Below are 26017 nucleotides of genomic sequence, written 5' to 3'. Positions count from 1 at the left end.
AACATTAGTATTCAAACTTTAAGAAATTAAACATAATCGTTGGCTGTTGCAATGAAAATGATTTGATTATTTAATCGAGGGAAAGCTCCAGCTGGTTGTCTTAGCTTCATTCAATTTCAGTCAAGAACACCTACTTTTAATAATCGGATGAATTAGTTGATCCACTTGTAAGCGCTACCTTTTGCATGCCCAAAGCAAACAAGATAAATTAGACCCAAACTAACCGATACTAACAATGGTAAGGCAAACAACATTTACTGAGACAATGTAAAAATCAATAACAAATGATTAAAGGCGAGTTTAAGTTCTTAAATTTCTTATAAATTACATATTGCAAAAACCAGGATGTGATATAAACGGAAATCATATGCAAATGCTAAGAATATTATAATATTAGCAGATAATGGCAAGGTGATTGATTAATGGCAAGGTGAAGCACTTTTTCAATTGCAAATTTTTTTTTCTAATTTTTCAAAATCAATATTTTCCGCTATAACAGGTTTTTCACTTTCCAAGGTAGCATAATCTTTTTCCAGCAAAAAAAGTTGTTTTGAAAAATTAATATACGAGGGTATTTCGAAAAGTAAAGATACACCGTACGCCAGAGGAAAAGAAAAGTTTTGGTGAGCAAGTTGGCGACATAGGTGTTAACCTTGTTAACCTTGAACCGTTAGCTTTCTCCTCGCGGTCGTTCGGTATTTCAAAGTTGATTCTGGTTGAAGTAGGTCGTGTCTAAAATGGCTGCGCCGATTCAGAATCCCTCCAAATGCGAAGTGCGCTCCTTCATACGTTTTCTTCATGCAAAAGCTCAGCAACCAGCGGATGTTCACAAAGAAATTGTTCCTGTTTATGGGAACATTATGAATCGACAAAATGTAACGAAATGGTGTTGTCATTTCTCTGAAGGTAGGACCGATGCTCATGACGAACAAAGAACAGGTCGGCCCTCTGTGATCTCTGATGCCGTTCTTCAGAGAATAGAGGAAGCATTTCGTGCGAATAGACGTCTCAAATTGAAAGAATTGTATCAGATCATACCGGAAGTGTCAGTGACAACTCTTTATGAAGTTGTGACTGTCAAGTCAGGATACAGGAAATTATGTGCGCGCTGGGTTCCAACAGGCGGACACCTTCTATGACTGTGGGATACAAAAGCTTGTGCACCGACTTAACAAATGTTTGGATAACGGGGATGATTATGTCGAAAAATAATAAATAATCCAGTTAATAAGATGTAACTGACGTTTTCTAAATAAATGTTTTTTAAGGAATGCGAGCCATTGTATCTTTACTTTTCGAAATGCCTTCGTATATATATATATATATATATATATAATTCATGTACAATTATCAATGCAGATAAGCAATTGCCAAAAATGCTGCAATAAAAAAAAGTAATAAACGATTTCCAAATTTATTAACCTTAAATAAATTTTGATAAATAACATTATAATTACAATTGTAAAAAATAGCTGTGGAAACAATTACATGCAGTCAGAAAATAGGAGATGAAACATTTAAGCAGTTCGGGTGATTACAATGAAAAGCAGATAATAAAACAATTAAACAGCAGTGAGGAGAAAAATGAGAATTATCCGCAACTGGGCAGAACAAGAAACATGTGTTAAAAACAGAGAACATTAATTAATGAACAATTCAGTCCTGCAGTGGTAAACATCCTGAGGGCGTAATGCAAATGGCTATGCATTATGCTTAAAGAATGAGATGGAATGGCACAGCATTTGCGGTGGACTGAATTTGTCACCCAAAGGTTCACATTCTGCATAAAGGATTTGTATCTCTTTTCCCTTCCTCCTAACTTCTCAAGATAATTTTTGGATTTTAATTGTCCAAAAGTGAGAAATGCGCATATCATATGTGGAAACTATACTTGATCCCAAAGTCGTAGGAATTGCTTTGTATCCGTATCCTCGGTATTTAATAACCAGGAAGAATTTTTTTCCTTCATCTTAGGATAGCGTATATTTAACTTTATTTGCGACACAATTTTCATCGCGCCCTTCCTTCTCACACAATAACAATCTTTATAATAATAACATATACTGAGTATTTGGCCATTAAAGCTACAATACTTTCTTAATTACAATCCTTATAAATACTTAAATATTCAAGAATAACTAAATTTATTAATATTTAGCAACACCGATTCGTTGCACTGACAAAACCAGAATCGATGTCTTTGATTGCTCTCTGTCTTACGTCCACTATCGGACATTTTCGGGGTTTGCGAGAAGTTCCGATTTGTCTCGATCATTTTGAAATGTCTGCGTGACCGTGACTTCAAGTGCATAAGCGTCGAAGCCCGTTCATTTCCAACCAGGCTGAGTCGAACCTTCTATCTCTATTAAATCTATCGTGAATATGTATGCTGTAGAAGAGAAACATGCCAGAGTAAAAGGTCAAATTAGATCAAACAACAACAACATGCCAGAGTAAAACATAAAATTAGACCAAGCAACAACCTTGTGTTTGGCATAGATTTTAGACGCTTGATGAAGAGGTACCTGTATCTGTTAGCCTTCTGCCATAAAAACACAAGGTTGTTTCTTTGTTTGTAAGATGTTAGCTAATGTTTCAAATGTGAATGAATTTGTTAAATCTTACCAGGCTTAAGGACATCATGTGAAAGTTATTTTTGTAATCAATGAAAATAATTTAGCTATGCTGATAAAAAATTTAAAAAAGTATTTTCTTGCTGACCATCTCGGTAGCAAGGTATGAGTGCGATAGAGATCCATTTCGAAATATTCCTATTCAACTGCCGAAGAAAAAAATCTTCATAGACTTCACGGCGAGTGACGTAATCAAAAGCAAATTAAAATAAATCACTCTTTGAATTTTGGGCAGGGGAGTATGTTGAGTTTTGTGCACTGAAAACAAGAATATTTCCTTAACTATTAACACTTTTAACATCCTGTCTTTGTGACACTGGATTGTGATTGCTTTGAAGACAAAATACAGATCCCAGCTAAATATAGAAGAATAACTCAGAGGGTCTATTTCTAATAATAAACATTCCTTCAAAAACCTTTCTCTAAAGACCAGGCTCAAGGAAATCATTAATATTATTAAATTCGTTTCTTAATTTAGTACTTATAATTAATAAATACATTATACAGTACACATACAGTAGTATTTATAGGTGTATTATATCAGTGTAAACGTGTATTTTATATTTTATTCTGCCATAGAAATTTTCCATCTTATTTCTGCTACCGAGAAAGCAGTCGATGATATAATTTCCTTCTTATTGGAGCTGAAAGAAATGGAGCATCTCTATCATTAAAGTCCTCCATTTTGGTTATAGAATCGTATTTTTTGAACCAACTAACTGAATATTTTACTTCAGATTTGCTTTTTGCAGTTTTATTGTCTTTTATAACATTTCAGTGCTTCTAGTAATAATAACTGAAATCTTCTTGCTGCTGGCTGCAGCCTGCGATTATTCAGCTCCCGGCTGCTGATGGCTACTCTGTTATGGAAGACTTTCTAGAATATCATTAACTATCTTTTATTTCTTTACCCTAAATTTTGGAAAATCTTGCTGATAAGCTTTCTGGGTAGTATTTGTGGTTCTAAGTTCCATAAGTTTCTTTATATATTATTTAACAGGCAGATGTCTCGAATATCGCGCAAAAGCTAAGCCAATGAAAATGTACTTTAAAAAACTTTCAAACTGTCGCAAACTAGTGCAAAAGTAAACGTACTAAATGCCGCTAACCTGGCGGAAAGTTCTTTCTAAAATCAGAAAACTTTTAACAGATTTTATCTCATGTTATTTCTAACCTATTCATGCAGTTCTATTCAACCAAAGGCATAGCTTATTACTGCAAAACGAAAAAGCAATTAAATACATAAAAACACAGTATCACAGACTGAATAATTATACAAAATGCGCAATAAATAATAATAAAATACAATAAAATTATGGGAAATAACTAAATGAATTAAAAGAAATACATTCATTAAAATACTGTTTAATGGCATCGCAAAACAAATAAAAATCACAGTGCAACAAAATAGAAGCAGACAATCAAAAATATTTACTTAAATAACAACAAAACAGGAATGTATTTAAAATATGGTAATTAATTCAAAAAACATCTATAAACCATTTCTGTATTCAGAGAAGAAATTATATTAAATTTAATGCAGATATTGTTAAAATCCCACTAATTCAATGGAGTGGGAATAATGCAGGAAGCAACGTATAATTAATAACTGCACTGAGTTTTAATATTAAATTGAAACCTTACTTAATTTGCTATTACCTACCCAGCTAATGAGAAATTTCAAAATTACTAGTGTTTTACAGCTTCTATAAGTCTCACTTTCTTCGTGCTTTCTACTGCAAGTAGATTACAATAAAAGATTTTATGATTAATTATTTGCATTATATAATAGTAACTTTTGGTTCAATTTACTGCTATTGTTATGCATTAATTGTTATTACTTTCAAGCTTTAAGTTAAATGCTCTTATTCAGTTTTGATCAGTAATTAAAGTTATTAATTTTTGCTTTAGTTTGTTTAAATTTGGTTGTAAGTTTCAACTGTAACTTTTGTAAGCTTTAAATTTAGGTTTGGTTGCTTTAAAAGTTTTTTTAAAGTGAATACACACACTATAAGTTGTTTCTTCAGAAGAAATTAAGTATACGTATTCATTTTCAAGATTGAGTTTCTTTTACAATTGAATACTTAATAGAATGAGGTTAAAAAAATTAAGTTACCTTAATAAACATTAAAATTAGCACACCAAAAGTGCAGCATCGAGATTCGAACCCGAGCCCTTCGGTACAGCAGACAACAGCGTTAACCACTACACCAGTTATGCGCCTTATTAACAAGTCCAACAGTGAAGCCAAAAATAATCATTGCTTAGAACTTGAATGAGAGTGTTCAGATAACAGTCATTGACATTTTATGGTGAAACAACACAAGGAATTATAATGAATTATGGATTAGTCCGGTAACCAATATGTTATCTATTGCAAAAACATATATTAAGGATAATTAAAAAAGAGTTACTAATCACCATCCTCTTTGTTGAAAATCACGCAGTTGTGCAATCTAGATTTTACCACGCGTTGATTAGCAAAGTACAAGAAATCCAGTGGCGTGTCATCTGACCAAGTGAAACTTGAACTGAAATCAGCCTTTAAACCAATCCAAAAGTCTGTTTTTGTTTCAACATTGAGCTAAACAGAAATAAATGTATTTAAATTACTAAAATTAAAACTGCATCATTTCAAAATTAATGTTCCTCACATGCATAATGCTAATCAATTACATGCTAATGTTTTAGCGAATAATACTACATTTGGGAACGCATGTGATTAAAAATTTAAGAACCGATTAAAATTATGCTGAACTAAAACTAAATCTTTCTGAAAGGGATTGTCATCTTAGACACGCCGCATTCTCCTTTTGCTTTTAAGCTGTAGGCTCACTTCCAGCTGCTACTCTTTCCTCCATCGAAATTGTTATAAATATATAGAAAATGCACAAATATCATAAAAAAGAATGGTGAAGATTTTCCTCACTAAATAAAGAATACGCTTTTTAAGAATAAAAAAGTATTAAATTGGCTTGACAATTAACAATTTTTATGCACCAAGCTCTATTACTCCGTTAATCATGCTCTCTGCTGCATCAACAACTTCTGAGTTATTACAAACATACACATGCATACACATATGTGATAGAAATATACAAGACAAAATGTTAACTGTAATTTGGAATGTCCTATAATTTAAATGTGGCTATTTCTTCCTTCTGTAAAAAAAAAAAAAAAAAAAAAAAAAAAAAGTAGTAAACACTTCTGCTAAAATTTTCTAAACTGCTTCATTTCAAAATTAATAGCAGTCATATGTTATTTACATAAAGCTTATGACACAGGTAACTTACATAAAACTTCAATTAATAACAATTTTAGGAGTTTAAATATTAATAAACAAATGAAAAGAAGACCGAAACTAATTCACTTTTATTCACTTTCATCTTGAGCATGGTACATTCTAGTTCTTGCTTGCCTGTATTGCGAATAACTTGCTTTTTATGTTACTCTTTCATAAATCATATTGTCATAAGATGTACAATTGAATATGATCAAGAAGGGCGCCTAGATTGCGCTTAATACGATGCGCAAATCAATTTAAGAATGCGCTTCTCCCGAATAAAATGTATGCACGCCTTCACCTCGAAATCAATATGTATATATATATATATATATATATATTTGTTTAAGCAATAAATTGCGTATTTATCTAAGTATCTATATGTATGTATACATGTATACATGTTTCCATTTATGCAATATATGTATGTATGTATGTGTGTAAATATGTTTGTACGTATGTTATGTATGTGTGTAAATATGTTTGTATGTATGTTATGTATGTGTGTAAATATGTTTGTATGTATATTATGTATGCATGTACCTATTTAAGTATTTATCTTTACACGCATATTCTTTTACTTAATAGGTAGAACGAAAACAGGGTTTAATTTTATTAAAAGGGTAAAATTTATTTAATTGGTCGGAAAAGTAGGAGAATTCTATGTTATGCCAACTTGGTTTTACATGTTACTAGTTTTTCAAAACGTATTTTTAATTTTTTCTTCATAAAGGTTTTTAACTTTTAATTTTTTTATATGGATGAGTTTTTAAGTTTTATTTAAATATTTTTTAAAGTTTTAATGATGAGCTATCAGAAATGACATTTTTGAAAACTTTTAACATTAACAAAAATCTATCGTTGTTAATGCCTGATATTTATCCCAATCAAATATTTTCTAACATCTTAGTTTTTTACGTTTCTTTACTAGTTTACTTGAAATGTAGGGTATATGTTCGTGTTCGCTTCGCTTCACTCATATTTAAAAGGACTTCATTCTTGCCTGTAGATATACATTTTCCATGTCTGAAAATTAAACATTGTTACGTGATTTATTCTTTCAGATGGAGCTGCTTGCAGCATGATAGAAATTCATGTTAGAATCACGTTGAAACTGAACATGAAATTTGAAAAAATTTGAATTAGGCAAAACAACAACCTTAGTTTGGCGTAGATTTAGGGAAAAAAAATACTCTATCGATTTCGAAGGAGACCAGCCACGTTAAGTAAATTAAGTGTTTATAATGTATATTTAAAATATATACTTTGAAACCAATATCATTATTAAATTTTCTTATGTTATTTCTACAGTATCACAAGATCTACGTTCATTTGGTTTTGTACAGTACATCCCTGCGATATTTAAGCATCAGTGAACATCGCTCGTTCATTTTTGCAATTAATTGCTGTATAGTAACTACCATAGGTTCTGAGATCAGTAAGAAGTTAAGCAAATTGTGCTTTCGAATTTGCTGTTGCTCTTGTGCCTCGACATCATCAATAGTGGAAAACAAGTGCATATTTTGATAACCTTTCTGTATTACAGATTTTTAAGTTCTGCAAATGAAACGCCATTATAAAAATCATTCTGATCCACAGTTTGATATATATAAATACATTTTTTCATAGAACAGAAATAGCATTATATGTGCAGCATTGTTTTAAATTAAACTCTTATTATAGTGATCCTAAATTTTTCAAAAACGTTTTCTAAGAATTCCGAGTAAAGTACAACTTCTGATTTATGAAATATAGTCAAAATCTAATATTTTATTCTCAGTTATGATTGTATGTGCATGATATATGCATTTACGAATTTTAAATAACAAATTTGAGAGGTTTTGGATTATATCGTTTCATACAGTTTTATTATCGTTTGATACAGTGTCGAATATATAGTTTTGGATATTTGGGGATCATATAGTATTAAATAATTTTTTTTCAGGAAAATGTGTTGAGATCTTCAAGTAAAGTTTCACTTCCGGTTTATTCATTTCAGCGAAAACCTGATATGTTGTTCTCACTGATATAAAAGTCACAAATGCAAAAACTTAAAAGTTTTGGGTTACATTTTAATGTATTTTTTCATTAAAAAATACATGTAAAATCCCACTTCCGCTTTTGAGATTTTACTTAAAATCTACTCAACTCTTTATATGAAAGCAAAAACTTTGAATACGGCAAACAGAAATTATTGAAAGTTTGGCGTAAGGTCTATCGTGGACAAAAAAATCGTCATACACACAGACAGTCATCACATACACATACAGAGGTCATTGTAAAAGTAGTGAAAACGTATCGTGGGGACCCCAATTCGTGTTTTCACAGAAAATTTACTATCGAATTATTGGTCGGAAAATATATCCTTTACCAATGTACACTATCTACCAATAATTATTTGGACAACTGTGATAGAAAAAAATACATAATTTATTCATATTAATAGTTTTTAGAGGCTTCATGAGGCAGCAGTTGCAACCTCAATCTTCTAGACCTAGAGCATGCTTTCCGCAAGTCCTTGTATGACGGCTATTGGTATTTTCTTCCACTCAGCTTGGAAAAAACATGCGAGTTCCTTAACCGATATTGGACAGTTATTTCACCCCTCAAATCGGGAATCGAAATCGTTCCCCAGGTTCTCGATAGAGTTAAGATATGAGCTGTGTCACCACATATTGTCACCATAGCAATCAATGTTAGACCTCTCAGAGTGACAGTTGCAGTTGTCATGCTGAACGCAACATGGGTCCAACTCGTAAAACTAGGAAGCACACTGTCATCCAGAATATTGCAATAGGCATCGACATCGAGCTTACCATGAATTTGGATTAAGGGTCCCAGTCTATACCAGGAGATTAAGTATTCCAAATATTAAGTATACTAAGTAATTTATAGATTAAATAGTATTAATATTCAAACTTTCTTCGCTTACGTCTCCTGTATTCAAAGATATTCGGGAGCTGAACACGCAAGATTTAAACTAAATAAAGCGGAGCAAAAAATTCTCACTAACGTCATAGAAATTTACTCCTAGAACAAGAATCAACGGCAACATCTTTAGAATCTACGGTTACATTTCAACAAGCACAAACTGAAGTTATGAAAGGACAAATTGAGTCATTGCAAAAAGAGATTACAATTATAGAACCATCTACACAAATCCTTCAGACTTGATCCAAATTTACAAACGAATTCAAACCCTACATTGGATATACCAAAAGCATCATTCACATTAATTCAAATGAAGAGAAGCCCACAACAAAAACCTTCAGAATATATACTAATTATTATATCGAAAGATCAAGAAACTACTCCCAATAAATTTCAAAAACATTTAGCATCAAAACTAAATCCACTGAGACTTTGATAACTAGTGCAACAAATCAGGCCATCTAGATCTCAAGATTTACTAATATGTTGTGCTTCTAAAGATCACATTACTAAAATAAAGAACCCTATCACCTCCGACAAGATCTTTCATGACTCATATATAATAAGAGAACCAAATCCTTTCAGGGATTCAATAATACTCTTTGAAGTTCCTACTTAGGAAGATTTAACCTTTGCTTTTGAATATCTTCTTCCATGTAATCAAGAAGATACAATGCAGCTAGAACCGCCCTGCAACACATCGTTTTATCCGACAAATTTCTTGCATATTACTCTCCCGATTTTTTGACGGACTGCATTTTTAATAGGACATGGAACTTTTATGAACTATTTACATCGCTTTGCAATTAGTAATAGAGACACACTTATGAATATGATCTTCAAGGCCCATCCAATCATTATGCATTCCAATGTGAGATTATATATAACCATTTAATAAGACAATCTGAGCGCTACTGGATGGGATGGACTCTGCAGCTTATTAAGCATTCAGGAACACACAATACACTGGCAAGGATCATTATAGAACATTACTCCTCGGTTAGCTAAATACTACATTTTACTTTTATATATTTAAATGTATATTACGTCCTATTGTTTTCATATGTACATATTCAGTTTAATTTTTTATACGTTAATTAATTGATTTATATATTTATATATTTCTAAATTTTTTATTCTTTTATAAGATTATATATATATATATATTTGTTTGCTTTATATATTCTAAATAGTTCCTCTTCAAACATACCATCTATTTTAGGTTGCATAAGTTGATTTAAACTTATGTCATATTCTGCAACATATACCAATGTAATAAGTAATATTGCACTAAGTATTAAGCATTGCAATAAGAATTAAGAATTGTTATCTATTTAAATAATTTAGATGCACTATGTGCGAAGCTGTTACCGTTACTTTTATTACTGTGAAAATTATATTTCTCTGCAAAGATTTAAATAAACGCCGTTGATCTACCAGTTCTACTCTGCCACTGGTGGCTGCTAAGGTAGATAGGCTTTCCACTGAGCAGGCATTATTTCGCTTGGCCTATAACTTTAGGTCGGAAGCATGCCTCAGGCATATTCACAAAGCCTACAGACCTTTTCTTCTATGGTTTGCTCTCATTGGACGAAACATCCGCTTGGTGGTCATATTTGGAATGGCGAGTTATCACCTGAAAGGCTTGGTGATAAACGCCAAACAAACCTTGCGGCTTTCAGTAAAGCGAGGAGAAATAGCCTTTATTTCATTCAACAATTTTTTATTTTATGAATGAAAGCTAAGGGGAATTGTGTAGAATATATTTTAAATAACCTACAGATCTTATTAGTAGTTTTATTTCTATTTAGTTAAAGAATGTATTTAAAATGTTAAAAGTATGATAATTGTTTTGCAAGAAAAAGTGTTTACATGGAAATGGTATATGTACTTTCGTCATTTCTGTTAGAAAGAGTCTGTTATGTAAATTTGCATAGCGCATTAATTTATACAAATCTAGGAAAAAATAAACCAAATGAAAACATTCAATAAACATTTAAGGGTATCGGATACCTATTTTTTTCACTTTAATTATGAGTAAGTGTAACTAAAATTATATTTTATTCCATTATGCGCTATTTCTATTTTAACACTTTTCGGGATCTTGGATCGTAATCTTGCTACTGGCACCTGTTACAAAGATTATAAACCAGTAAATAAAAATAAGAAAAATTAGCATTAACAAAAATAGAGAAAATAAAGGTATTAAATTTTTAACATCGCACCCGAAAAGACCAATAATGACACAACCCGTGCAGGACAGAGGTTGTAGAAAACCCGAGCAGGGATAGAGCCCGCGACCTAGAAGTCCGAGAGCTTCTTCTGCGCTCTGTGCCGCTCAGCTGCAGTTTCTTCGTTGACTTTCGTATGCTTTCGGTACACCAAGCTCATATACAAACAGCAAAGGCGATGAAGCAAAAGTTGCCAAGCACAAGATTCTTTAACTCTACGTTCCTGTTTCAACCAATCAGAGCAAACAGTAGAAGAAACAGTCTGTAGGCATTGTGAATATGCCTGCCTCAGTGGTCAGTCAGTCAGTGAGTCCGTAGCAGGAGAAACTCTCCCAAACCATAATCCCATCTCCGCCGAACTTTACTGTGGGCACAATGCATTCTGGTAAGAAGCGTTTTCCCAGGCAGACACCAGACCTAGACCCCATCATCCGAACGCTAGAGGGAGAACTTTGTCCATCGCTCTAGAGAACCCATTTCCACTGATTCTACGGTCCACTTTGACGTGCTTAACACCATATTAACTAATCTTGGATGCCTGTTGAAACTCCTAGAGTTTGTGGGTCATCGGTTGAGTGTGATACTTACCAATTTCTGTGGACAGTACGCGTCGGTTTCTTTCTCCCAGTTTCTCGTGGGTCTGCCGACTAGGAGCAAATTCTGACAGTCAGCGCTTAACTTCCACTTCTGAATCACGTAGGCCACTGTCTATTTTGGGTAAATCAGCTCCACAGATATGACCCTTAAAAATCGGCCATTTCTGTGATTACCTGACTACCGCACTTTTCTCGAAATCTGGTAACTCTGCAATTGGTAGTATTTTGTATGTGACTAAAGCCAATATTGTTTCCTAAGCGATATTTAATGGCGAAGGGCCGTGGCATATATCAGGATCGCAGATATGGGCATTTCCATGAGTGTCCTAATAATTATTAGTAGATAGATGGTCCGATGGTAAAAATTCTGAGTAGTATAGTCAATTTTTCCTCTTTATCCATTTCTTCGAAAAAGATACATTGCAGAATCCAAAAAGGGTTTTTTAAAATGTATCCAGGTTCCCTTTACTCAGATATGAAGAATGTAATGAATATTTTTTGAAAAACCATAGCGGTGTATATTAAAAAGTGGAATTTACAAAATGAAAGACTTTCTAGTAGATTAAAAATCGCTTTTACTAAATCTAGCTTATTATTAAAATGATTTTTAATTATAAAAGAATCAAAGATAAATTTATTCATATTCATTCTTACTATTGTTAATATGAAATTAGTTTCCTCAGAGGAATGGATGGACGCTAGATTGGCGCCGTTGTTTATGCAGAAAGTCAATGCGCTGTTCCAAGTACGTAGGTTTCTTTCAGCTACCAAATAGCAGTTATCTCCATATGAATACCACTCACGGAATGCTGAAGTGGTTGTGATATTGCATTTCTTTCCTGTCCAAATAAAAATATGTATTGATAATTATATTACGTATATAAACTATATTAGATTTATTACAACTATAATAAATCTAATATACGTAAGCAGCTTGTGTTTTATGAAACATAACGTGTAGTAACAACACGTTGTTCTACCCCTGTATGTGTTTCATGTTTTAACGTGTAACGTGCTTCAAAAAAATTGCACTATTAAGTATGGCCAGTCGAGGTACAGGACTTAAAGAGTTTAAATGAAAAAGATAAAAGGAAGTTAGGCATTGGAATTAAGATAATTTGTTTTTAGCCCAAAGGGCATTAGCTCAGAAGAGCTATTAATTTCGTTTTGGTATTTTGCATTGATTCAGGATAAATTTTGGTTCAGTTTTCAAACTGTTGCCATCAAATATTAGAGCCCTGTATTATACTTAAGGAAATTAAATAATGAAGAATCTACATAAATGTACATATGTTTCTCGCATCGTGATAAAACAATGCGAGAAACATAGATTACCTGGTACCTAGAGCCATCAAATTTTCAACAGCGTACGTTTCCACCTGAACATGGACATCTGCAAGCCCAAATTTGAAAATGGGAATTGGTTTTATTATCTATTTCATATTTTGTAAAACTTAAACAAATTTTTGATTAACAAACTCAGCGATTTCAAAGGGAGCAAAGGCAACACTGTCCGAAAAAAAAATCATTTTTAACTCCAGCGCTAAAGACTGTGTATTAGAAATTCTAACGATATGCTCATTATAAATGTATTTTGTGATATTGCTGTTGAACTGAATTTCATGGTTTAAGTGCGAAGAACATGATATTTAATAAATAAAGGTAACACACAAAAGTTTTCTAAAAAACGCCCCTTTGGGCGTAATGTAAAATCTGAAAGCTTTCAGATTTTTTTAAAAAATTTTTGTAGATACATTAGGTTATTTCGAAGCAGGAGAGATGAAAAATGAGCAATGCCCTCGCCGGTACCCGAACCACGGACCTCTCGAATACGCGCCGAGCTTGCTAATCATTGCACCACGAAGGCATGCTAAGAAGGCGAGTGAAATACCTTATATACTCCCCATTTTAAAGGGCGACTGGAGTTTAGAGGACCGATTCGACAAATCATGAGGGTAAAGAATCATAATCCATCACCTTTCGCCGCCACTGTGGAGACATTAGGTTATTTCGAGGCAGGAGAGATGAAAAATTAGCTGTGCCCTCGTAGGGACTCGAAACACGGACCTCTCGATTGTGCTGACCCGAGTGTGCTGACCACGAAGGCATGCGAAGGCACCATGAAGGCATGGAGAAGGCGGGAGAAATACCTTATATCTTGATTTTATTTAATGATCTGAAAATAAACTCACAGAATTTCGTAGATACCGGCAAATATATTTCTTCTGTTTAGTGTTTTTTTGCAATTTTATCATAGGAAATCAAGATGAGAAAATTCTGCTATTAGTTTAATTTCGCAGAACATGGATACAGCAAGAAAATATCAGATGCAAAGTATTCATGGACCAACTACTGGTGATTATCATGATATTATTTATTTAAAAGAAACTTACATTCCAATAAGAAAGCATAGCAATATTAAGGGGTTACATGGGTTTCACGGGTTCAAAAAATCGATTTTTTCCGGCTTATTAAAATCTACAACATCTCTCGAATATTGTCCGAAAATTTCAAGTTGATCCGAGTAATAGTTTCGGAGATACAGCCTTTTGAAGTGGCGCGCTCAAGGCTACGTGGGCTCCGCTTGCCGCAGGTATAAAAGAGCAGCTGCTCGCCTATTGTTCATTTGTCCTTTATGGCTACTTTTCTCTTTTTCTAAGGGCAACTAGTTGAAATACTTCATTTAGTGATCACTTGTTGAACCACGAGGTTTATTTTGAGGTTATAAGTGTCCAAAGTAAATTATATTTAAAAATGCCCAAAGTTTCAAGATCTCAATTAGTGGACGGTGCTCGTAGAAAAGATCGACCCAAGAAACGGAGACAGTCGTTCAATCCTAAAAATCCTGAGCAGCATGATGATTCTTTCATGAGCACATCAGCAAAAAAAAAAAAAAAAAAAAAAAAAAAAAATTGAAAGGTGAAAATAAAGAGCACGTGCCAGAGAAAGCTACGCTCCAATATTCCATCATCGATTTTTATCTTGTTTTTTCATCGCTGTCGTGTTTTGTGCGGTGTTCAAACGTCATTGAAAGTGAAGTTGAAGAAAAATTGTGTAATGGAAAAGTAAACTTTAAACATTGCTCGAAATTCGGTCTGGGATTTAAAATTGAGGTAACATGTGAACGATATGAGCCGAAATATATTTTATCTTGTCGAAAAATTGGCAGAATGTATGAACTAAATAGGCGGTTTATTTTTGTCATGAGATTATTGGGTTTAGGGCTTGCCGGATGTAAAAAATTTTGCGGTTTGATGGATTTAAGCTGCTCCTTTTTGAATCAATCAACATACGATTTTTATATAGATAAAATACAGAACTGCATCAAGATAATTACTGAGACACTACTCTCCACTGCTGCAAAAGAAGAAAAACAATTAACGAGTGATGAAAATGACGGTGAAGTTACGACAGATGTGAGTGTTTCTGGTGATGGAACGTGAAAGAAGCGTGGCTTCGCATCACTATATGGTGCGAGTTCATTAATCGGATTTTATTCGGGAAAAATCTTGGATGTAATTATTAAAAGTTCTTACTGTAAATTATGTGAGTCGTGAAAAAAACATTTAGATACTGCAGAGTATGAAGAGTGGAAAGAACAACACATTGAATCAAATGAATGTAACGCCAATCACACTGAAGCATCTGGGAACACGGAACCATTTTCTGTTATTGAAATGTTTCAACGTTCTATTGTTAAACATGGCCTGAGGTATGTTAACTATATAGGAGATGGGGATTCCAAAACATATTCTGGTATTCTCAAAGTCTCACCTTACGGTGAAGATTTTATTATCAAGAAGAAAGAATGTGTTGGACATATACAGAAGAGGATGGGCACCTGTTTACGGGACTTAGTGAAGAAAACAGTTGAGGAAAAAATTGTAAAAGGTAAAAAAATTAGTAAAAAAACTCTTTCTGGCAAAGGTAAACTAACGAGTAAATTGATTGATAAACTAACTATTTATTATGGTTTAGCAATCAGAAGAAACTGTGACTCAGTAGAAAAAATGAAAAACGCTATTTGGGCTACGTTTTATCACTACAGCTCGACAGATAAAAAACCTCAGCACGAAAATTGTCCGAAAGGTTCAGACTCCTGGTGTGCCTGGCAACGAGCATCAGCAACAAACACTCTTTCATCGTTCAAACAACGATTATACACCATTACCAGATGATGTTTTGACTGCAATGAAACCTACTTACGAAGATCTGAGTAAGGATGAGATTTTGTAGCGATGTGTTGGTGGTTTTACACAAAATAGCAACGAAAGTTACAACTAGTTGATCTGGAAAATTGCTCCAAAAATACTTCCAGCTGGTTCCAAGATCGTTGATATTGCTGCATTGACTGATGCTTTAATTTTTAATGAAGGAACATCACCATTATTATTAATTATGCAATGTATGGATTTAAAACTTGGCCCAAGTTCCCACGAATATGCCCGAAACGCTGACGAAAACCGTATCTGCGCCGCCGAGAAAAAACCTGCAAACGAGACTCGTGAAGCCAGGATTCGTCATAGGTAGAAACAAAAGGAAGCCGAGGACATTGCAGCTGCAGCAGGTCCATTACTTTATGGCCCAGGAATCGACGATTCAATGTAATCCAAAAAAAAAAAAATTTTTTTTTCTGTTTTATGGTCAATCGTTTAAACGCGTTTTTCTCAAAACTATGTTTTTAAAGTCGGTTGTCAAGATTTCTCGAAGACTACTCCACTGATTTCGATGAAATTTTAAGCGGGTCTTCGAGATAAAAATTACAAGGACTTCGACGAAGGATTTTTTTTTTTCAATTGCAACTATTTTTTTTTTTTTTTTTTTCAAAATACCACGAAATTTTTATCGAATTCTGCATTTTTATGTAAAAACCGCTGTCAAACATTTAATTTTCATTTTTTTCCTTCGTCTAATTTCTAGTTTGAAGCCTTAACTAAAACACGGATTTTTTTTTCACTTCAGATTATCTTGCTAGGAGTTCTCCTGTCAACGCGAATGCACCTTTTTTCCGAGGGCTCGTCGGGAATGACGTCACAATGGTGGAGTTTTTAATATTTTTTTCAAAAATTTCAGAAATTGTTTATTAAATATGTACCTTTAAGATAATAAAAAAATTGAATTAAATATTTCATTTATTATATGAAAAAAATCTTGAAAATACGCCGTTTTTACTCGGATGAAACCCATGTAACCCTTTAACATTACAATATCTTCATTTATACTTTCTATATGTTGAATCTCACCCACTGTTATTCTTATCCACTGCTATACTCTAGGCCTCAAATCATTTAATACTACTGGAACTGCTGCTTATGTCATCTGCTGCAGTTTCTAAGTTGTCGTCATCGGCACTATTGTTATCATCTTCATCACCGTTCAATCTATCTTCCCACATGCAGTGATGTTCAGCGTGATCAAAAGTATTAGATATTGCCGTTTTCATAAATCACCTAACATATTATTGCTTCTTCTTCAAAGAATTCTGTAATGATTTACAGATTCTGTGATGATTTGTATCGCTCACATACTAGTCATATACTACCGCTCAATACTATACATACACATGGTTTATAATCTGTCTTCCTACATGAAATGATCTTCTGAATCATAAAAAAGTATTAAATAGTCCCATTTTCTTGAAGAATTTCATTATATTGCTTTATCAATCAGTGCCCATACATAAAAAACAATGTGTAAATAAACTCTTAAGAAGAAGACGGTTCATAAAACCTGAATTCATAAAACGTAGCGCACAAATCCAAATGTTTTCTTACTTTATGAATGATTGCTTTACAAATCATTGCTTTAATAAAAGATTTAAACTGGTACCATTTTTCAGTTGACGAAAGAAATACAAAAAATTTCTCTTTTATGAAAAACCTGGAAAGGGAAAGAATGGTTCAGCATTTGTTCTTACTGCAGGAAGATCGTAGTTCTCTCGAGACATCTTCGAAAAATTAAGTCAAGAGTATGAAGAAGAAAAGGTTTGTGGATTTCAACGGCCTATTTAAATCTTTTCTCATGAGCTAGATGGAAACAAATTTTAACTGCTAAAACTGGGCCAGGCAGATGGTGTGAATCGTAAGCACAGTAATCTCACCGGCACCAATCGATAATAAGGTATTGTTAGGTGACCTTTGTTGCCTTTCATATATATTACAAGTGCTGTATCTACCATTATAAAATATTAGATGAATCAACGCATCATCTTCACTGCCAATTTTGATGTATTACCTCCACTGCCACTTTTGATATACTTACTGCTTTTTAACCAACTCGCTGTCTTTACAAATTAAATAGTCGAAACTACCTATGTATCTTATTTCCGTTGACATGATGTGTGCTTTTAATATGTTTTAATTTCAATATTTTTTAGGATGTACATAAAAGGATTTGCTAGATACATTCGAAGCTCCAAAATACATTCAAAGTCGTTTCCCATATGAATTAATGACGGTTGCCTTTTCGCAGGAAAGCTGTTCTAATAAAGTGGGGAAAACCTTTAGCTGCCTTTAATAATATCTACATATATACTTCCAAATTTAATTAAGGAGAGCTTGAGTAATTCTGATTGTATGAGAATGGAGTATTTCATCAATTCGGTTCTTGAATATAAATGATGGGTCTACTGCAGGGAATTTAAAATGTATTCATTTAGACAAAGTTTTGAAATCTTCCACAATAGATACTTTTTCTCATATTAAAGTAGTTTTACTGCCAGAGTCTGCATTATGTTAGAGTAATTTTATTTATGCTTTGGATATCTTGCTCTTTAATAAACTTCCTTTTAGGGATCGTATTTGTTCCTAGCTTATCTAAAATATCATAATACAGTAATATTTTACATAACACAATGCTCACATAAAATCAACATAAATTACTTTCTTACAGAATTATAACAAAGAAAATATGTATAAGCTGCAGATACATATTTGTTAAAGTTTGATAATAATAATATTTGATAGAGAAAGAAAGGAAACGAAACGAACTTACTTGTCAGAAAGGAGAAATTTGGTTCAATCGTGTTTCTCCCTAGAATTTAATAAAGAAAATTAATATTAAAAAAAAACAAGCTTGTTATAAATGCACAACATTAGAATCTTAACACATTTAGCATTTTACATATCACTTATCATGCCTAGCTATATTTATTTATTATTTTATATATTTGTAATGTATATATATATGTATGATTTAAAGTAAAGTAGAAAGAACAACTATTATTGTTGACTTTTACTTGTAAATAATCAAATGTTATATTTTTCTCTTTTAACACATTTTATTGCAACTAGTTTTGCTTAAGTTTACACGGAACCACAGTATTTAAGCAGCTTTTTAGCGCTCATACTAGAATTTATCTTTTAATATCTATATATATGTATAAATATACAATATACAGGGTGATTATAATTAAAGTTGCGATTTCAAAACCCTCTGACTTTAAAACTACCAGTCAAAATGACTTGATATTTTACTAGAACAATCGGGAAGCAATGGCGCTTTTAACGTTCACATTGCTGTTGTGGACGTATGCACATTGTTAAGACGTGACATGCATACAGCAGACATAGCTGTGATAAAATGGCAGAAAACTAGTGGGGGCACAAAATACTTTGCCTGAATACTTCATCACGACTCTGACAAAGACTAATCGTGCTCTGCTCGCGAAGCTTTTCTCTTAGAACGGTGACTGTGCATTAACAGCTATCAGGAAGTTACGGACATTAAAAGGCATAAAATCTGGCCCAATGACCATTTAAGGCTGTCGGAAAATGATAGATCAATTCGAAGAGAACGGTTCATTTGACGTGGAACGAGGTAGAGGGCAAAAACTTGTTTTGGCGGTGGCAGTGGAAGATGTGGCCACAACGTTATAGGAATAGACAAACAGGAATCAGCAATGCACGGGAAAATTGTCTGCACTACAATTTCTTGCCCGAATGGAAGTAAACAGTGGATAGAACATTCTATGGTCTTGAGAAGCCCATTTCCAATTGCAAGATTCTGTAAATATACAAAATTGCAGGATATAGGTGATAGAGAAATCATTTCCACTACAGTCATTACCTCTTCAGTCTAAAAAGGTCACTGTATGGTGCAGATTGACGGCAGCATTTTTCATGGTTCGTTCTTCTTCAAGGAGATCACACCCACGGGTTCCGTTACATCCACCGTTACTGGCCGTATGAAGTACTTTTGCATAACCATGCCCTTGCGACATTTCAGCCGCGTCAATGTGTGGACCGCACAATATTCATTCAAAATGGATGCTACTTGTGTGAAGCAGCTGCTGGTCTCTTATTTCGAAAATCATAAAATCACAAGCCGCCGTTTCCCAACAGCGTGGCTCCCTGTTCCCCCGACTTAAATCCATGTGATTTCTGGCTTTGAGGATACCCGAAGAATGTTGTTCATAGTGGGAATCAGCACCACTCATCATAAACATAGCATCAAGACAGATAACCTCTAAACTGTTATAAAACATGCCATTTTTCACTTCCAACTAGTAGTTGAGTAAGGCGGAGGGCATATCGAACCAACTTATGAGTTAATCATCCGTAAATATTTTCTTTCATGAAGCTCCTCTTTTTCACTATCAGTGTTTTCTCTGTAAACATGTATTCTTGCCTTTTCATTAATAAATTTGTCGTAAACTCTTAGAGTCTATTGTTTCCTTTTGGCTAACAACATTCCTGCATTTAACGAATTCATTTATGACCTTACTCTCCCAAGTAGCACGGCAACATCGCAAAGACGTTGCAAACTGGTCGCGAGTTATGTTGCAAAAGCGTTGCAATATGTCTTCTTTAAGATGCCCAGATGTCCGCGAAACTCCACTGTTTTTCAACTGTTGCAAAGACGTCTTTTCAGATGAGGTTTTTCTCGTATAGACGTTCGTTATTGCATCTTTCGCAGGTGATATTTTGCTTGTGAAAACATTGTATCACGACATCTTAACGACGCCTAAATGTTCGCAAAATTCCATCGTATATACTTTATTCCGTTTTGTATATATACAGGGTGCCCACTAAAGTCCAGTACCACTTTCTTAAATGCCGAACGTCTGCGGCTATAGTCAAACTGGTGTCCAGGTATAGTAAATTGGCTATGCGCTACTAGAAAATATAGCTTTCAGAGCCACCTGGTAGATAACAGTCGAGTTAGCGTTTCTCTCTCGAAAATGATACGTGATAGGAAGAAAACGTGAATTACGAAGACCATCGTCGATTTAGTACGTAGTAAGAAACCTCATGGTCATGAATGCTAATAACAGAACGTTTTAAACGCACATCTGTTTGTTCGCAATTTCCGAAACTGTGACGCCACGAAACGATCTTAGAAAGAAAAACACAACTAGTTATCACAAGCTACCTTTATTTTCGATGTTTTAAACTTCTCTTCATCAGCTGAAATGCACATCTAAACCCCTTGTTAGAACTTCATGCTGCTCTTTGTAGCATAGCGGGTGACACGTTTGCATAAGCATCTGTAATACGTCGTTGAAGGTCCTGCAATGTTTGTGGAGGGGTCACATACATCTGCTGTTTACACATACATCAGGAAAGTCCGTTGGACTCAGTCAGGTGAATGTGGAGACCACTCTTCGAAACCAACGTACCCAATTATTCGTTCTCCGAATTCCTCCATCAGGTACTCATTCACTTGCGACGTCATGTTGAAACCATCCATTCGGGAGTTGAAGCAACGGCAGGTTCTCAACAAAATCTGGTATTAGGTCTTGCAGAAGTTCTAAATATTATGCAGCCTTTAACGTACCTTGGTAAACTACTGAGCCGATCAGCCTGTTATTATAAATTCAACACCAAAAATTAATTGAAAACCGTATTTGATGTCAAACTTCGGCAGAACATGATGAATTTTCAAGTGCCCAGTAACACTTTTCACTTATCTTTATTGTGCTGTGTGAAATCCCATGATAAGATATCTTCGGGTTGCACTTTCCGTTCTATTTTAGCTGGTCTGCGGATCGAAGTCGGCTAGTCACGCCGCCTTAAGGTTTTGTATGAAGGATGCGGCTCTGCAGGAAAACGTTGCCGATGCAACCGCGCCGAAGCTCAAGTTGTGTTGAGTTGATGCGTTTTGCGACACGATTGTGCGCGATCTGTATGTTGTCTACTCTGCTTGTAAAGTTAATCAGTACAAGGATGCACCCCGCGGGGTTTTAACCACAATCCTCTCGACTGTGAATTACAAGCGACATCACTGTGGCGCAATACGAGCATGTTTTTCATCCGTAAGATAATCTTTTCTCCTTTTATTTAAGTTTCATGACGTAACAGTTTCGGAAATCGCGGAAAAACAAATGTGCGTTTTCAGCGCTGTGTTTTTAGTATTCATATTCACAAGGTGTCATTTGGTAGTAAATTGAAGATGCTCTACAACTTTGTAATTCACTTTTTCTTCCTATCTTATATCGTTTTCGAGATAGGGACGCTAACTCTGCTGTTTTCCACTAGTTGGAAGCTATCTCATCTAGTAGCGGTGAAAGTGGTGGTGGTGAAAGTGGTGTGAAAGTGGTGAAAGTGGTGTGATCAAGTGGCGTTGAAAGCTATCTCATCTAGTAGCGCATAGCCATTTTACTATTGCTCGACACCACTTTTATGAATATAGCTGCAGTCGTTCGCAGTTAAACGGGTGGTACCGGGCTTTGGTGGACACTCTGTATATATAAAACGAATACAAAACAGCTCGTTCGCCGGGATTCGAAGCCCCGGAGCTATAAAGTCGCAGTGTGCAGCGACTTTACAGCTCGGCCTCTGACAACCTTTATTTAGTGCTTTAATGAAGTAAAGTTTATTAATTTTTTTAATGCTGTTGCTTCCATTCCCCGAAAGAATAAATTTGCAACTTTTTTTTTTTTTTTTTTTTCATAAATAATGGTTATTTTTTTTTTTTTTCAGAATTGACATTTATTTTGAATTTAATGCCAAAATTTATGAGTTCATTAAACAGATGGCTTTCAATATTATTGGGATCACCTAAGATAGTATGCTCGTGATATTCATCAACATATTTTTTTATAAAAAATGTTTTGACAGGAAGATTTAATAATAAGGTAAGGAAAAAAATAAGGAAGATTTATTATTGAAACAATGCTGTGTTTGGTCATGAGACTATCACCTGAGATGGTAAATAAATTACCACTTGAGGTGGTAACCACTTCAGGCTACCTTTTGAGGTCATAGTCTCATTTGCCAATCATAACAAAGCTTCAGAAATTAACCTTCCTCGTTTCTGTCAAAATCATTGCTTTCCTGTCCTTGTTTCTGTCTGTCCACAGCAGTGCTTTAGAAATTAACCTCTGTTTTCTGTGATAAAAATTGCAATAAAATATCGCCATTTGGGAAGCATCTGAATAGTTAGCTTTTAATTTAATTCATTCGGCTTTAAATTACTTTAGTGTCATAAAAATTATTCCTTTCATAAAATTATTGAAAAATATTTGTATCGAAAGCTAAATCTTCAGAAGCGAAGTTAATGTAAACGAAAAAGAAATAAAAAAATCTGAAAGAATTCAGATTTCAGTGTCGTACAGAAAATTAATGAAAGTTTTTATGCTCTCGCTCAGTTCATCCATCTGCGCTTGTACTCACTAACTGCTGCTAATACTTTTTGTTCTTTTTAGCTTTATTATTAATTATCGCGTTATTTGCCCTTACGCCAAATAAAATTCAAGAACAAAATCACAAAATATTTGAAAACAGCATATCTTTTGAACTCCCAATAACGTATAGGGGCTACTATACATTTTAAAAATATTTATTATATTATTTCTCTGAAATCTAGACTCTGGGGCGTCCAACCACCTAAAAGAGTTATCATGAAAAGAGAAAACCATATAATGATTTTAAAGAGTCCAATGAGTGTCATTTTATAAAAATATTGAATATTTCTAGTTCCACATCTTGCAATTTACAAAAAAATCTTGTTACATCTTTTAAAAACAGGAAAAGAGCTGCGTATTTTTAAAAACTGTGTTTCTTGCTTTTCAATCACTTGGTTTGCGAGTCAGTAACAGAAAATTAAATTTGGAAGTTAAATATCTTACGCTTTATTAAATGGCAACACGCTGGTGCATGGAGATATTAAGAATTCTGTTTGAAGAAATGGCAACCCATTACTTTGAAATAGTGGAATTTGTGTATTAGAATTGAATGTCTGGTATCTTTTGTCGAATGGCAATAGTTTGGCCAGGGAAAAGAAAAATGTTTTATTTCGAACAGTATTGCTAGTTGTTACTTTCAGATTGCTGAATTTGTTACATAAAAAATCGTTAAATTTGTACGAAATGGGGAATAAACCAAAAAAATTCGAAATTCAGAATTCGGGTTCCGAGGTACTCAAGTTCAGGTGGAGGACTACGAGTGTTAAGATTTCCCTGGTTCTAGGTACTATCATTTTCCACAATATGCAGATTTTTCATTATTTAGTTTTATTAAAATAATACATGGCGATAACATTTGGTGACAACAATTTGAAAAGTGATTCGAAGAAAAAGTGGGTTTCGAGATAATTTTAATAGAAGATTAGCACCTTATTTTGAATTTTACTGGTATATTGTATTTGACTTGCAGGTTTTAATCATTAGTACTGCGTATTTTAATATCATAGCACTTAAGATGCAAAGAGAAAATGGCCAGCTTTTAATCTGAGATTTTTTTTTAATTTGCAGTTTAATTATTTTCGTATTTCATTATTCGTCGTTTTTTTTTAATATTTTTATCTGGTTTTGTAAATTTCTTTGGCTTTTTATGAATGAAGAAATAGTTATTCTATCAAAGCATTTGTATAGCTATTGAATGCCGACTAGCATGTACAGTTATATATATTAGAAACATTTAATATAAACTGCTAATTAATTACAAAAACATAGACATAAATGTATATTGGTGTTCCTTTTCTGAGGATAAACTGAGAATTGGGTGCCCCTTCGATTAGCGACAATTTTTTTTTAAATTTTGGCAGTGAAACCTCGCTTCTGGTTACCATGATAGTTTTAACTTTGTTTTAGCTTCCTGATTTTATTTAAATGAAAATAGATTGATGTGTACATGGACAAATTGAAGGCAGTGCGCAATGCCTAGTTTGTGCAATTCTAGGATGTTTTTTTAAGTGAAAACAGATCTATGTGTACATGGACACAGAGTCTGTGCAATTCTTTGACTTCTTATTTTGGTTTTATGTAGCGGTCATCTTGAAATTGTGCCTTCCTGGCGCCTATCTTGGCGTCAAAAAAGAATCGCCAAGAAACAATTGGTACCCAATTGTAAACTTTTACCGGTTTTGCATTGTTATTTATGTTAACTAGAGCAGACGTTTTGAACTCTAAATGACTTTTTTCCAGAAACTGGAAATATTAAGATTGATAATAATAATTGGTGACTTGCAACGGCTTTTACTGTTACTATACAGTGTACATGCTAGCTACAAAAAATAATAAAACGTAAATTTTACTTTGATACCTAATGGCGCTGCACAGAGAAACCGTTTTCTCTTTCCACAATAATCTAGCATCCATGTTTCAGAATCCTCGCTATACTTCACGCAGAAATGTGTCTCCATCTCAACTCTGGGTTCATCTACTTTCCAGTTTGTATAAGTGACTGGCGATCCATCTACCCAGCGGAACTCTAAAAGCGAATTTCACAAAGAGAAACATTTTATCATAGCAAGCACTATCACATTCTCTAAAACCATAATATTCTCTATTGATGCCAGATACATTAACTCAATCTTTTACAATTGAGAAAAAATATTAATGTTTCCAGATATTAAGTCATAAAATTATACTTTTATAAACAATAACTATCACCAAAGCTCTCGTTTATCTTATTTTAAAGTATAAGGGGTGATCAAATGAAAAGGTGCGAAACGACACGGTGAATAAAAATGTAGACTTTATTCAAAATATACACCATAGGCCTGAGCACAACGATCCCACTGAAGAACAAGCCGCAGGAATCCTTGTTCCCAGAATTCCTGTGGCCGTGACGAGACCCAGTCCTCCACAGCGTTCTTGAATATGTCGTCCGAGTTGAAGCGCTTTCCTTTCAGGTGTTTTTAAGTGGACCAAACACATGGAAATCGCAGGGCGACATGTCCGGACTGCAGGGCGGATGGTCCAACGTTTCCCACTTGAACTTGGCCAGTTCCATGTGTGTGACTCTGGAGACGTGTGTATGCGCGTTATCGTGAAGCAGAACCACACCCTCCATGAGCAGCCCCGGTCTTTTGTTCTTGATGGACCTGCGTAGGCATCGAAGTGTCTCACACATCGGAGTTAATGGTTTTTCTGTGCTCGAGGAATTCGACAAGTAGCGG

At 34.0% G+C, this 26017-nt stretch overlaps 1 protein-coding gene across 3 annotated transcripts in view; it reads right to left on the bottom strand.

Moving 5' to 3' along the window:
• LOC118192540 (macrophage mannose receptor 1-like) overlaps positions 1–26017 on the bottom strand; it is a 124005-nt gene that overhangs the window by 50439 nt on the left and 47549 nt on the right. For 2 of the 3 annotated variants that reach the window (XM_035363537.2, XM_035363536.2), the window contains exons 10-13: positions 25159–25326; positions 18668–18706; positions 12329–12513; positions 5055–5217 (exon numbers count right to left, since the gene is read on the bottom strand). In XM_035363537.2, coding sequence (XP_035219428.1) covers positions 5055–5217; positions 12329–12513; positions 18668–18706; positions 25159–25326 — 555 coding nt within the window. The remainder of the gene's footprint in view (positions 1–5054; positions 5218–12328; positions 12514–18667; positions 18707–25158; positions 25327–26017) is intronic. The other variant, XM_085818569.1, reaches the window with a different exon arrangement.

This window comes from Stegodyphus dumicola, chromosome 6 (genome assembly GCF_044657685.1).
Source record: "Stegodyphus dumicola isolate Sdum_Otavi_A_Nest chromosome 6, ASM4465768v1".
In the NCBI taxonomy this organism is placed as follows: Eukaryota; Metazoa; Arthropoda; class Arachnida; order Araneae; family Eresidae; genus Stegodyphus; species Stegodyphus dumicola.
The sequence above is the reverse complement of the archived record's forward strand: the minus strand, read 5'-3'. Positions and strand labels throughout refer to the sequence as shown.